At 41.9% G+C, this 15,183-nt stretch overlaps 1 protein-coding gene across 1 annotated transcript in view; it reads right to left on the minus strand.

The window, feature by feature from the left end:
- Nucleotides 1-15,183, minus strand: part of CFAP61 (cilia and flagella associated protein 61) — a 255,995-nt gene that overhangs the window by 210,214 nt on the left and 30,598 nt on the right. Inside the window, exon 8 of the mRNA XM_049699137.1 lies at nt 3,169-3,328. Within this exon, the coding sequence (XP_049555094.1) occupies nt 3,169-3,328 (160 nt within the window). The remainder of the gene's footprint in view (nt 1-3,168; nt 3,329-15,183) is intronic.

Consider the following 15,183-nt stretch of genomic DNA (forward strand, 5'->3'; position numbering starts at 1 on the left):
GGTTCAGGATTTGAGAACAAGAGTTTATTTGGGAAGTGACTCCAGGAAGTACAGTAGGGTGGTGAGGAAGAGAGAATGGGAAAGGAAGGCAGCTAACAAAACACATGTCATCACACGGATCACCAGCTGGAGGTGATCCTGGAGGAACGTTGAGAAACAGCAAAAAACTTGTGTCTCAGAGCTATCCCACCCTAGGGGTGAGGGAGCTGGGGTATTTATACCCTGACTCCTGTCAGTTGTGTGTAAATAAATGTTTTCACAGCTGGTGGGAAAAGACTAGACCAGCAGTGTCTTGGGGTGTGTTCTCTCAGAGGCACAGTCTGAGTCAAGGATTCAAGCACAACTGTTTACTTGGGAGTTGGTGGAGAAAGTAGCAGTAGGAGTACAGGGACAAGAAATAGGGAAGCAGAGGTTGCTCCTGGGGTGTCAATGTCCTGGCACTTCCAGCCTGCCTCTGGAGCAGGGCAGAGTGGCCTCACATGGTTCTGGCAAATCCCACAGACACAGAGGTGGAGATTCCAGAAGTTGGAAGTTTTCAAAGCACTCACGTGCACGCGCATACACATAGACGTCACCTAGAACTCCTAAAAGTGATAACTCATTAAATAACTCATTGAAGTGAAAAAATTGATCATGTATTTGTGTAGCAGGCCCACCATTGGAGTTTTCAATCACAGCCATCCTAGATAAGAAGTCACCTTGCCAAGCTGAAGCCTCAGTTGGGTTCTGGGTCAGCCCCTGTTGAGCTGTAACAACACCTTTTGGGAGTGTGGGCAGGTGTCACCTTTCCTAGCTCTCCTACATCAAGTTATGAGGATAAAATGAGATGATATATACAGAAATCCTTTGAAAAGTAAAAAGCATAAACAAAATTGAAGGCATAGGGCATAATGGTGTGTGCCCAATGAAACAAGCATTTTAGTTCATATTTTAGAGAAATTATATTTCCTTTAACTTGAGACTTTCATCAGAAAAAGAAAATGGACAGATCATAGGACATTTCAGATTTTCTCTGGAGTCTCATTCTTTGCTGCTGTTGATGGGAAGATCGCAGCAAAATGTGCTGATGACTCTTTTCTTAGATATAATGAGCTGCTGACGATTTGTGAATCCATTCCTGAGTTATTCGGAAGTCTACAATAGTGCTCCCTAGTGACAACTTCGTAATCACCTTTGCATCAGTGAAAATAAAGCTGGATTTTCAGAAATAAACAAGGCACACAAAATAACAAGAGAAGTTTTCCTATCTCCTTTACTTACCATCCTGTTCTAGATCAACTAATTTTAAGTAAAAATATTAAAGGTGGTAGAGAGAAGTAAGACTTCTTTCAGCTTCCATATCTCTGGGGCTTTTTGCTAGACAGAGGTACTAGATAGATTATGTGTGTTTTGAAGTCCAGGGTTCAGCCTAAATTTTGAATTTTGTTCCTGCCCATAAAGTTTCTAAGATGGGAACTTCCCAGTCATTCTACGTAACCTCAGAGCCACTCAGAAACATACTGGAAAGGACTATATCTTTTCAATTTATTTTTAATAATGACAACAGTCACGGGGGGAGGAAAAACGACTTCAATTTTTTCAAAACTTACTCTGTGTTTGGCACACAGACCTAAGGACATCATGTAGATTCTAACGTTTAATCTTCCCAACAACTCTTTGGGTTCGATACTATTTTTATCTCCATCTTAGACATGAGAAAACTGAGCCATAAAACTTATTTAATGGTGCCTTCAAGAAGAATTTATATTGTGTTGATACATTCGAAAGTGACAGTGATAACTTTTTGTTCAGGACTGTCTCATGCTGAAAAGTCCTTCAGAACTCTCCTGTGTCTCTGCTGAGAAGCAAGGGCTAGCCAGCCTTCACCATTAGACAATAAAGACCTCAAAAGCTCTCTTTCGGGAAGAGCACCGTCATCAGTACAAAAGGGAATCACCTCTCCAGCTTCAGCTCTGCAAGCTCTTTGTAACGACTGTGAACATTCAGACGAGCTCCCTGCACTTGGTTTCCCATCCAGAGGATAAGATCTGCCAAACCCACACCTGCCGTTTTTCAGATCAACAAGTCTCCTGCTTGTCAATCGTGTCCCCAACACGCTCCTCTTCCTGTTTTTTGAACAGTCTTGGTAGAATCTCTCAGACACAAGAAAGCAGAGCAATTCAAAATGCCCCGATTTTAACCTGGGAAGACTCAACTAGGTGAAAGGCCAATCACAAAGTGATAATAATGACCGCTCAAGATGATGGTCCATGCTGACTGAGTGCTAACTTTGCCCGAGACACTGAATAAAGCCCTGGACGTGAGTGATCTCGGCGAGACCCCATGTGGGAGGTATTACTACTATTCCTATTTTACAAATGAGGAAACCCACATTTGGAGAACTGAATTTACATGCTCTCCTTGCATCTGCCTGATTTAAGAACCAAAACACTTAACCTCAAAGATACTCATGGATGCAGGAAGACCTCATTAAAATACCAAAATTTGAGATGACCCAGTTTCACTTGGTGAAAACCCTAATACAGACATTATTTTAGAATCAGTGCAAGTATTGACTACTTGCAATAGACCTGTATTACATAATAATTTGTTGAAGACATAAACACAGAAGCTCTAACTGCTGGGATTAAAACTTAAAGGCATATATGAAAAAGAAAATATATGTATATATACACACATATATGTATAACTGAATATATATGTATAACTGAATCACTTTGCTGTACACCTGAAACTAACACAACATTGTAAATCAGCTATATATTTCAATTTTTTTAAAATTTAGAAAAGAAAAAACTTAATATAATTTCTCGAGTTCTTGACTTGAAAAATTCACTCATCATATTCAGGTTTTGTGTTGTACGTGTGCGTCTGAGTAAAATCCTGAAATGCTATCAGTTATTTCCCCACAGCTTACCTCTAACAATGAACATCCTGAAGGTAGATGTTCTGAATTCAGGAAACCTTCAGTGGCAAGGCCGCAGTGCACCCTTGACTCCCTGTGCTCACAGATACATGCACAAGGATGAGATGGACCAGGAACTACTCCTCAGAGGGGACTGGAGACAGAGCTATAGTAGGTGCCACCTAGTTCCGGCACTTAGCCAGGAGCACAGCACAGCATGTAAAGCTTGAATTCCTGACACGCTCCTTTGACGGCCACTGTACCTGAACTTCCTTGAACGCTTAGCTCTTGGGGTGGCTCCAGGACGTCATCGGGATGCGGGGTGCAGAGTCCGTGGAAGGGCCCCAAGTCAAAGCACTCATGCAGGAGCTGCATGTTCACTCTCGAGCACACGCTCATGAACCCGACGGCTACACCTTCCACCTGAAACGTCCAAAACATCTCATGACTGTCTGACCTCAGGTGAATGCTCATCACGAAACTCCCAGGAGCCCCAGCCCATGGGCACCTGGAGATGTCTGAGGGAGGGAGCAGCCCTAGTGTCCAAAGCAATGCACGGCATACAGGACAGGCTCGAAAAACGATGCCGTGGACGACCACTGTGGGCACTCCCAGAGGTGGGTATATAACTTAGGGAGGCCACCAGGATGTTCCTTAGGGAAAACTCTTTGGAACTTTGCCCAGACAACGCCCCTGCCTGCCCCATATCCCTTTATTGCCCCACTGCAAGCCCAGCCCTCCCATCCACTCTCCTCCCCTCCACAATACGGTTCTCAGGAAGACTGGCCATTGTTCCAGTGGCCATCTGGTTGATCCTCGGTTCAGAGAAAGTTCATGGTCTTTCGCTCCTCATCAGGTAGGAATGCTTCGATCTTCTTAAACTCATCTATTTTTTTGATTGGATGGTCTCACGGGGAGGAGACGTGAGGAAGGAGGTTTGGTGGGAAGCTTTGAGTGAAATAAACTCATTGCACCTGTTCACCAGATGTGCCTGACCTACAACTTCATCACCTCCCAGCACCCTACCTGATTCTGAACCTCTTGCAATGGCCCTCATCATTTTAGGCCTTTGATGAGGAATACATAAGTGGGAAGATGAGGGTGACAGTGTGACATAATATTCAGTCTTCATCCCTCACTCCTGTCACAAAGCTCCTAAAACACCTGTAATTTCCTGAGAGGAGCATCTTTTGTTTTTCATAATTAAGTCCCTTTCAATCACACCTGAGTTTACACTAAAGAGGTGACTTTCGGAGCATGGGAGCTAGTTACCAGAGGAATCAACCTTGTGATTAGAAGGTTGGAACTTTCAGCCCCGTCCCCTCGACCTCTGGGAAGGGGAAGGGGGCTGGAGATTGAGTTCAACCACCAGTGGCCAATGATTTAATCAGTCGTTTATGGAACCACCAGAGAAACCCCTAAACGATGGGGTTCAGGATCTTCCAGGCTGGTGAACACACTGAGGTGCTGGGCAGCGGCGAGCCCAGAGAGGGCATGGAAGCTCCCCGCCCCCTCCTCCCCACCTCCCCCCACGCACTTCTTCCATTTGGGCTGTTCCTGAATTGTATCCTTTACAACGAATCGATGATGGCAAGTAAAGTGTTCTCCTAAGTTCTGGGAGCCCTTTCCAGCAGATTGTCACACCCGAGAAGGGGGTCATGGGAAACCCTGATTTATAGTCGGTCAGTTCAAAGTACAGGTGACAACCTGGGTCTTGTACCTGGCATCTGACAGGGGCAGGGGACAGTCTTGTGCGCCTGAGTCCTTAAACTGTAGGGCCTGTGCTAAGTCTGGGCTGTGTCAGAAGTGAATCAAACTGCAGGACACCCAGCTGGTATCTAGGAAGCTGGAAAGTTGGCTGGTATGGGAAAAATGCAACACATTTGGGGTCATAAGTATTGCGAGTAGAGGAAACAACTTATCTTTCTGTGAGTAACTAGCTGAGCTGAGCCTATTACTGGTACTGAAATATTATAAATTAACAATGAATTTTAATTCTATCAAATTTTAATTCCACATTGAGAGATGACTGTGATTGAAATTCTTTATTATGTTCCATCGGTAATTCTGTATTTCATTCTTCTCTGCAAGGAAAGCATTTAGAATTTTAAAAGAGGCGAGAGAGAATGCAGAGTTCTTACGTTAACTAATCTTATTTGGTGGTAATTATTTTGTGATATGTACATAAATCAAAATGTTAGGTTGGACACCTTAAACTTATACAATGTTATGTGTCAATTATATCTTAATAAAACTGGAAAAAAAGGAAAATAAATAAATTTCACATAAATAATTCCTTTGATCATTATGTGGGTTTTAAGCAAATTCTGGTGACTGATTTGACTCTGACAGCTCTTATAAGAAACCAGCATTTACTGGGCAGGTGCGATCCCACCAGAATTCACACTTTATTTCTCGAGACAGCCATTCCATCCAAGAAGCAGAACGCAACAGGACTTCCCTAGTGGTGCAGTGGTTAAAAATTCGCCTGCCAATGCAGGGGATATGGGTTCAATCCCTGGTCTGGGAAGATCCCACATGCCGCAAAGCAACTAAGCCCATGTGCCACAACTACTGAGCCTGTGCTCTAGAGCCCACGAGCAACAACTACTGAGCCTGTGCTCCACAACTACTAAAGCCTGCGCACCTAGAGCCTGTGCTCTGCAACAAGAGAAGCCACCGCAATGAGAAGCCCGTGCACCACAACAAAGAGTAGCCCCCGCTCATCGCAACTAGAGAAAGCCCACGTGCAGCAACGAAGACCCAACACAGTCAAAAATAAATAATAAATTTTAAAAAAAAACAAACTCAACAATCACCAGCATTCCCTGTTCCTAAGAAGGCAGCATCATTCCATAAATGCCCAGTCAGAGAAAATGGTTAATACTTGAACTTCCTAAAGTAGAGAAAGAAGCTACAACACTCCTTTAAACAACAGAGGAAAAAATGAGGTATTTAACTGTTTGTTCTCAAATGTTCTCTTCTGGTTTAAAACCACTTGTTCTCAAAGATGTGTTTGAAAAGTAAAGACTCCCTGTACTTTCTCCCAAATACTGGAATACAAAAAGAATTTTTAAAAAATTGATTTTTTCCATGCATATTCTTTTCTTTACACGCTCCCCAAAATACTAGCTGTAAAAGGCTGGATTTACACAGCTGTTTTATAAAGCCATCGACACTTTAATAAAAGTCCAAAATACACGTTTTAATTTTTTTCCCAAATAACAAGTGATCGTTTGTCTTGTTTGCACATGTGAAAAAAGGCTGTGTAGCCACAGTTGTCTGGCTTCTCTGTAATTTTAGGCCCAAGACTCAGCAGACGCTGATTAGCCAATCCCTCTACCATATGTGCAGAGAGAGCCGGCCAGCCTCCCTCTCGGCAGGGAAAATTGGCATCCATCTTTGGTTCACATGGAGATGTCCTTCTCATCTAGAGCCACGCTGGCGCGATGCAACTTCCATGGCCTGAAATACCTTTTGCTGGCTTCATGGCGAGCTGCATGTGCATGATAAGAATGCATTATTTATAAGACCGCTGTTAGTAATGAGCTATTATACTAATGGCTCGTCATGTTTGGAATTTGATTCAAATGGCATGGATCACACATTCTGAGGAAAATGAGAAAAACACGTTTCACCATTAGGAACAAAGATTTCACGTTCTCCAATTCTGCAACCTGTTATATTCCCATCTTTCATCTCGGGACTGTGACAATTCACAAAAGTTAAGAACGATCGACTCAACAGAGCGAGGACGTATTGTGGAAGTGTCTGCTTTTTCCTTTGGGTTTCTTTGGGATGACGGTTCCGATTTGAGAAACACTGTTCTTAAATATCAATTTGTGGGAGTATTCAAATGCATCTTTGTGTGTGTGTGTGTGTGTGTGTGTGTGTGTTTTCTGGAAAAATAAATTGATTTGATGGACTTTTTTTTCTTGTACAGTGAAAAGGCACTGATTGCTGGCTGCTGTCTGTCTTCCAGGTAACCAATACTTTCCACCACAAAGGTGCCTTTAATTATCTCACATTGGAGAGCAAACTGGGAGTTTGTTGTTGTCCTTGGTTTTCCCTGAGGATCCCTATGATGAGGCATAAGGCTCAGGTCGCTATAAACCACGTGTGCAGTGGCCACACCTTCACAAGCAGGACCATTCATAGGCCCGTATGCACTGCATCGTTCCTGCTTCCATCTAAAAAGCCCTACGTCACCCGCCCCTTCTGGGTGCCCTCATCGTGACCACTTCCAGCTCTGATCCTTCCTGCCTGATGTCAAAGGCATGGCTGCGCTGGCAGGCTCTGCCCCAGTGCCTCCTCGGACCGCTACTGCCCACGCCACAGATGCTGCCAAGGCAGACGCTCTGCCCATCTGTCTCTAGGAGCTGCCCTTGGCCTCCAACTGCCCTGCCCTGAAATCGCAGTTTGGAGTAAACACCAGATGTCAAGGTCAGCCAGGATAAAGTTATGAAAAGCAACTTGCAGCAAAGTGATGACTCAGAACTCCTCCAAAGTTGCGATTAAGTCAAAGAAAGTGCTCGCAGTTAAAAACCTTTAGTTGAGGGCCCCCCAACGGTGCAGACATGGCTCTCAGGGCATCCACATCCATGGCCTGTGACTGCCATGGACGGGTTTGGGAAGGGACAGGCTTGGTGTACTATGTCCCGTTATCTCTGGTCACCTAAAAGTATAGTGTGCTGGTTAATGCCTAATCGGCATTGTAGGGAAAAGCTTAATTGTAACACTTGCCAATTTCTGTGGTGTAAATATTCCCATTGCAGCCCATTGTAAGCTCTTGGTGTGATGTCACTGAGTAGAGAATTGGGAGAAGATGCACAGTAGCTGTAGTTACAGTATTTCCACTCTGCAGAGACCACAGATATAAATGACCCCAAGAGGACAAATAAGAGTAAAACAATTAAAAAGTAATGAATTTTGAGGATTTATTAATTTTGTTTTTAGTATAATTTACTACACTGTTAGTTGATATAACTTAATTTTTGACAATGGCCGTGTTTAACAAGCAGCTTGCCAGTTCCTAAAGATTAGCAACTGGCTCTCGTGAGCCAAGGTGAGCGAGCTCCAGCACACTGCTGCCAAAAGGCAGGTCTGAGGAAGCCCAGGTCGTTGGGAGGAGGGTCCTGGCAGGTAGGTGGTAGGGTGGTGACTGCACTGATCTTGAACCCAAAAAGGCTTAAGACACCTGTGGGTGTCTTAAGGGCTTGGTGAAGACCAGAGTTTCACTCCCAGATTCTAGGCTGGTTTGCTCACTGTTGACAGGTCCTGTTCCTGCCCTTCCATTTAAAGTTGAGGCCCGTGGTCACATCTCCATGGGACATGCAATCTCTGATGTCTGAGGCAGCACGGCCTCTCAGAGATCAGGCTGGACTCCGTTTGTGTCTTTGGAGACACCAAAGGATCCCTGCGGGGTTGGGACTGCAATTTTCAGCCTACAACTTTCCTCTGATATTTACACATGCTGAAAGTTTGTAACACACGACAAGAGAGGGAAGGAACTGAGGGAAGAGGTCACTGCAGCTGCTCTTCACAAGAACTAACTCAAGAGATTTGGGTTCAAACTTGCACCTTGAAACCAAAGAATTAAAAGCCTTCTCCAGAGTGAGGTCAGCATCATGGTGGTAAAAGACATCCCTTATTTTTGTCCCCTGCTCAACAGCAAATATTCGACATCCATCCAAGAACAAAAGTGCCTTTGAAGGAGCCGTGGGATCCAGCGCCACCCACCAAGGGGCCTGGGAGGAGTCTTGCCCACCTTTGCATCAGGAAATAGGCAGACAGACCTCGGTCACAGCTGTGGACCCTGCAGAGGCTGCTGAACTGGCTCTAGCCTCTCTCAGCCTCAGTCCAAGAGCCCCTGAGAACAGTGACTTAGACAATCACTCATGGATGAGAGAACCTTTGATGAAGTTCAGGTTTCCCGAGGAGAAGTTTCAGCTCCATTGGAGCAAAAAAATACCAGTTTGGATGCCCTGGAGTGGGTAAGACAAACAGTCTGCCTTTCCCCACAACACCCATCCTCCAAGGCAGCACAGCTTAGGGCCAAGAATTATCCCCCTAATTTATCCCATGGTAGGTAAGAGGGAGACTGTGTAAGTGAGCACCTGGCTTCCCTAGCTATGCAGGATGCTGCCAGAGGGGCTCATTTCTCTCTTGCCAGATCCAGAGTACTAAATTGGGAGCTCACGACTGGGGGATGGAAGCAGTCTGGGACAGCAGCAGGTAGGACCCCCAGAGGACATGACCAGGCATCATGGATTCTATCAAGAAGCCCACCCACGAGCTACTGGGAATATTTCACCCATGGATCCTGCCAGCCTGCCCACGAGCACCCCCAGTGCTCCACGTGCCTTACGCACACACCAGCCCACCTTGTGGCAGCTCCCTGTGTGTACTCCTAATGGTGCCATGAGCAGACTTTGGCAGATGGCTAAGGAGCATATGGAGAAAGTCAGCCCCATCTGTGGGTCAGGAAGAGACCACAAATTTGAGCTGTAGTGCCACCTTTGGGAATACAGAAGCACTCGACCTGGTGCTTTGCAGGGTCCAGAGAAGACACAGAAGCTTAAGAATTCTGCCACAAGAGAGAGCAAGAAGCATGGAGCAGGCATACCCATAGACGGTCTGAGGAAGCCTCAGAGTCTCCAGCAGAGCTGAGAGAAGTTATTTCTCCTCCGAAGACCAGAGGAGGTGACTGCGATTCAAATGTGAAGACAGCAATGCAAAACTCAATGACCACGAAAAATCAAGGAAGCATGACACCACCAAAGGGTCACAATAATCTTCTGGTAACTGAACCCAAAGACAAGAGTAAATGGTAAATCTCCCATTTACCAGATAAAGAATTCAAAATAGCTGTGTTAAGGAGACTCAGTGAGCTACAAGAAAACAAAGACAATTCAACAAAATCAGGAAAACAACACACAAACAAAATGAGAAGTTGAACAAAGAGAGCGAAACCATAAAAAGAACCAACCAGAAATTCTGGAGCTGAAGAATCAACAAATGACATGAAAATGCAACAGAGAGCATCAACAGCAGACTTGAGCAATCAGAAGAAAGAATCAATGAGACTGAATACGGGAACTTTAAGCGTATCAAGTCAGAGGAGAACATAGTAAAAAGAATGAAAAGGGTCATAGGATGGTATCCTATGATTTATAGGATACCATCCAAAGGACCAATTTGTGAATCACCAGAGTTCCAAAATGAGAAGAGAGGGAGAAGGGGGCAGAGAGTTTATTTAAAGAGATAATGGCCAAGAACATCCCAAATCTGGGGAGAGATTATAGATATCCAAGTTCATGAAGCTCATTGGTCACCACATAAAATCAACTTAATGAGATCCTCTCTCAGCTCAGTGCTTTGTGACCACCTAGAGGGGTGGGATAGGGAGGGTGGGAGGGAGGGAGACGCAAGAGGGAAGAGATATGGGGACATATGTATATGTATAACTGATTCACTTTGTTATAAAGCAGAAACTAACACACCATTGTAAAGCAATTATACTCCAATAAAGATGTTAAAAAAAGAGATCCTCTCAAAGACACATTATAATAAAACTCAAAAATCAAAGACAAGAGGAGAATCTTAAAAGCAGTGGGAGAAAAACATCTTGGGACTTACAAGGTAACCCCCCATAACACCGTCAGCAGATTTCTCAGCAGAAACCTTACAGGCCAGGAGTTAGCAGGATGATATATTCAAAGCGCTGAGAGAAAAAAACTGCTAACCAAGAATACTTTACTCAGCAAAGCTGTCCCTCAGAAATTAAGGAGAAAGACTTTCCGAGACAGACAAAAGCTGAGGAAATTCATCACGACTAGACCTGCCCTCCAAGAAATGCTTAAAGGAGTTCTTCAAGATGAAATGAAAGGATGCTAATCAATAACATGAAGATATAGAAAAATACACAACACAATAGTAAAGGTAAGTATACAGTCAAGTTCAGGATATCCTAAAACTTTAATATGGTGAAGCATTAACCATGTAACTCTAATGTAGGTATGAAAGGACAAGAATTTTAATATTTTAATAACTATAGCTACAATAATTTAGTAATGAATATGTAATATAAAAAGAGATAAATTGTGACATTAAAAACATAACAGGGGAAGTAAAAGGGTAAAATTTTTGTGTGCAGTTGAAATTAAGTCTTTAGTGTAAAATGGACTGTTATATCCGTAAGATGCTTTATGTAAGCCTCAATGGTAACCACACAGCAAACATCTACAGTAGATTCACAAAAGATAAAGAAAAAGGAATCAAAGCATCTCGTTACAGAAAATCATCAATTCATAAAGGAAGGCAGCAAGAAAGGAATAAAGGAACAAGGGTACTACAAAACAGCCAGAACACAATAAGGTGGCATTAGTAAGTCCTTACCTATAATTACTCTAAATGGAAATGAATTTTATTCTCCAATCAAAATATACAGAGTGGCTAGATGGATAAAAAGCAAGACCCAACAATACACTGCCTACAAGAGACTCACTTCAGCTTTAAGGACACATATAGGTTCGAAGTGAAGAGATGGAAAAAATATTCCACGCAAGTGGAAACAGAAAGAGAACAGGGGTAGCTATGCTTATACGAGACAAAACCGACTAAGCCAAAAACACTAACAAGAGACAAAGAAGGTTATTATATAATGATAAAGGAGTCAATTCATCAAGAAGATATAACAATCATAAATATACATACAGTCAACATTGGAGCGCCTAAATATATTAAGCAAATACTAACGGGTATAAAGGGAGAAATAGACAACAGTACAATAATAGCAGGGGACTTCAATACCTTACTTGCAGCAATGGATAGACCATCCAGAGGGAAAATGAACAAGAAAATGTTAGACTTGGTTCATACTTTAGATAAAATCAACCTAACAGACGTGTACAGAACATCCCATTCAAGAGCAGCAGAGTACAAATGCTTCTCAAGAACACATGGAACATTTTCCATGATACATCATATGATAGATCACAAAATGAGTCTTAGCAAATTTAAGAAGATTTAAATTATACCAAGTATTTTTCCCAACTACAGTGGTATTAAACTAGAAATCAATAACAGGAGGAAAGCTGGAAAATTCACAGTATGTGGAAATTTTAAAATACACTCCTGAAAGACCAAGAGGTCAAAAAAGAAACAAAAGGGAATCAAAAAATATCTTGAAACAAGCAAAAATGGAAATACAATAAACCAATTTGGGGATGCTGCAAAAGCAGTTCTAAGAGGTAAGTTTATAGTGGTAAATGCCTACATTGAGAAAAAAGAAAGATCTCAATAAACAACCTAACTGTATGCCTCAAAGATCTAGAAAAAGAAGAACAAATTAAGCCCAAAGTTAGCAGAAGGAAGTAAATAACAAAGATCAGAGCAGAAATAAATGAAATAGAGACCAGAAAAATAATAGAAAAACTAAGAGCTGTTTTTTTAAAAGGTAAACAAAATTGACAACCTGTTAGCTAGACTAAGAAAAAGAGAGAAGACTGAAATAAAATCAGAAAGGAAAGAGTAGACATTACAACTGATGCCATAAATACAAAGGGTAAAAGATTACTAAGAAAAATTATATACCCAAAAATTGGATAACCTAGAAGAAACAGATAAATTCCTAGAAATAGACAAGCTACCTAGACCGAATTATGAAGAAATAGAAAATATTGATAGACAAATAACAAGTAAGGAGATTGAATCAGTAATCAAAAACTTCCCAATAAAGAAAAGCCCAGGATCAGAGGGTTTCACTGGTGAATTCTAGCGAACATTTAAGGAAGAATTAATGCCAATCCTTCTTGAACTCCTCCAGAAAATTAAGGAGGAGGGATCATTCCTATCTCATTTTATAAGGCAAGCATTACCCTGATATCAAAGCCAAATAAGAACATTACAGAAAAGAAAACTACAGATAAATATCCCTGATAAATACAGATGCAAAAATTCTCAACAAAATATTGATATTAGCATACTGAATTCAACAGCACATTAAAAGGATCATACACCATGATCAAGCAGTACTTATCCCTGGGATGCAAGGAGGTTCGATACATGCAAATCAATAAATGTGATACACCACATTAATAGAGTGAAAGATTAAAATCATACGATCATCTCAATAGATGTAGAAAAAGCATTTGACAAAATATAACATCCTTTCATGACTAAAATGCTCAACAAATTGGGTATAGAAGAAACATACTTCAACATAACAAAGGCCAATAATAACAAGCCCACAGCTATCATCATACTCAATGGTTCAAGATTGAAAGCTTTTCCTCCAATCAGGAACAAGATGAGGGTGTTCACTCTCGCCATTCCTCTTCACCAAAGTACTAGAATCCTAGCCAGAGAAATCAGGCAAGGAAAAGAAATAAACTGCATCCAAATCGGAAAGGAACATGCAAAATTGTCTTTGTTTGTAGATGATATGATCTTACATACAGAAAATCCTAGAGACTCTACCTAAACACTGTTAAAACTAATCAACAAATTCAGTAAGGTTGTAGGACGCAAAATCAACACACAGAAATCAGTTGCACTTCTATACACTAGAAATACAATCTCTGAAAAAGAAATACCAAAAACAGTCCCATTCACAATAGCATAAAAAAACAATAAAATACCTAGGAATAAATTTAACTAAGGAGGTGAAAGATCTGTACACTGAAAACTACAAGACTCTGATGAAAGAAAATGAAGAAGACAGAAATAGAAAAATACCCTGTGTTCACGGACCAGAAGAATTATATGCTGTCAAAATGTCCATACTGCTCAAAGCTATCCACAGATTCAATTAATCCCTATCAAAATTCCAAAGGCATTTTCATGGAAACAGAAAAAAAAATCATAAAATTTGTATGGAACAACAAAAGGCCCCCAAAAGCCAAAGCAACATTGAGAAAGAAAAACAAAGCCAGAGGCATCACACTTCTGATTTCAAGCAATATTACAAAGCTATGGTAATCAAAACAGTACATGGGGGCTTCCCTGGTGACTCAGTGGTTGAGAATCCACCTGCCAATGCAGGGGACACGGGTTCAATCCCTGGTCTGGGAAGATCCCACATGCCACGGAGCAACTAAGCCCGTGAGCCACAACTACTGAGCCTGCGCTCTAGAGCCCACAAGCCATAACTTCTGAGCCCACGTGCCACAATTACTGAAGCCCATGTGCCTAGAACCCATGCTCCGCAACAAGAGAAGCCACCACAATGAGAAGCCTGCACACTGCAATGAAGAGTAGCCCCTGCTCACCGCAACTAGAGAAAGCCCGCACGCAGCAATGAAGACCCAACGCAGCCAAAAATAAATAAATTAAAAATAAATTTTAAAAAAAGTACACTACTGGAATAACAGACACATAGACCAATGTAACAGAATAGAGAGTCCAGAAATAAACTCCCACATTTACAGTCAACTAAAATTTGACAAGGGAGCCGAGAAGACTCAATAGAGAAAGGGTAGTCTCTTCAATAAATGGTGCTGGGAAAACGAGATAATCATACGGTGAAGAATGAAATTGTACCCTTATCTTATGCCACTGACAAAAATGAACAGGAAATGGATTAAATACTTAAACATAAGACCTGAAACTATAAAAGTCCTAGAAGAAAACATAGGGGAAAGCTTCTTGACATTAGTCTTGGCAACAATTTTTTTGATATAACACCAAAAGCACAAGCAACAAAAGCAAAACTTAGTGAGACTATATCAAACAAAAAAACTTCTACACAGCAAAAGACACAACAAAATGAAAAGGCAACCTACAGAATGGGAGAAAGTATTTGCAAATCATATATCTGATAAGAGGTTAATATCCAAAATATACAAAGAACCCATACAACTCAATAGCAAAAAACCACACAACCCAATTTTAAAATGGGCAGAGGAACTAAATAGACATTTTTCTAAGAAGACATCCAAGTGGCCAACAGGTACATGAAAAGATGCTCAATATCACTAATCATCAGGGACATGCAAATCAAAATCACAATAAGATTATCACCTCACACCTGTTAGAATGGCCACCATCAAAAGACAAGAAATGGGACCTCCCTGGTGGTTCAGTGGTTAAGACTCTGAGCTCCCAATGCAGGGGGTGCAGGTTCTATCCCTGGTTGGGGAACTAAGATCCCACGTGGTGCACAGTGCGGCCAAAAAAAAAAAAAAAAACCCACCAAAAACAAGAGATAACAAGTGTTAGCAAGGATGCAGGGAACTCTTGTGCACTGTTGGTGGGGATGTAAATTAGTGCAGACACTA

Source organism: Orcinus orca, chromosome 16, assembly GCF_937001465.1.
Source record: "Orcinus orca chromosome 16, mOrcOrc1.1, whole genome shotgun sequence".
Taxonomy (NCBI): Eukaryota; Metazoa; Chordata; class Mammalia; order Artiodactyla; family Delphinidae; genus Orcinus; species Orcinus orca.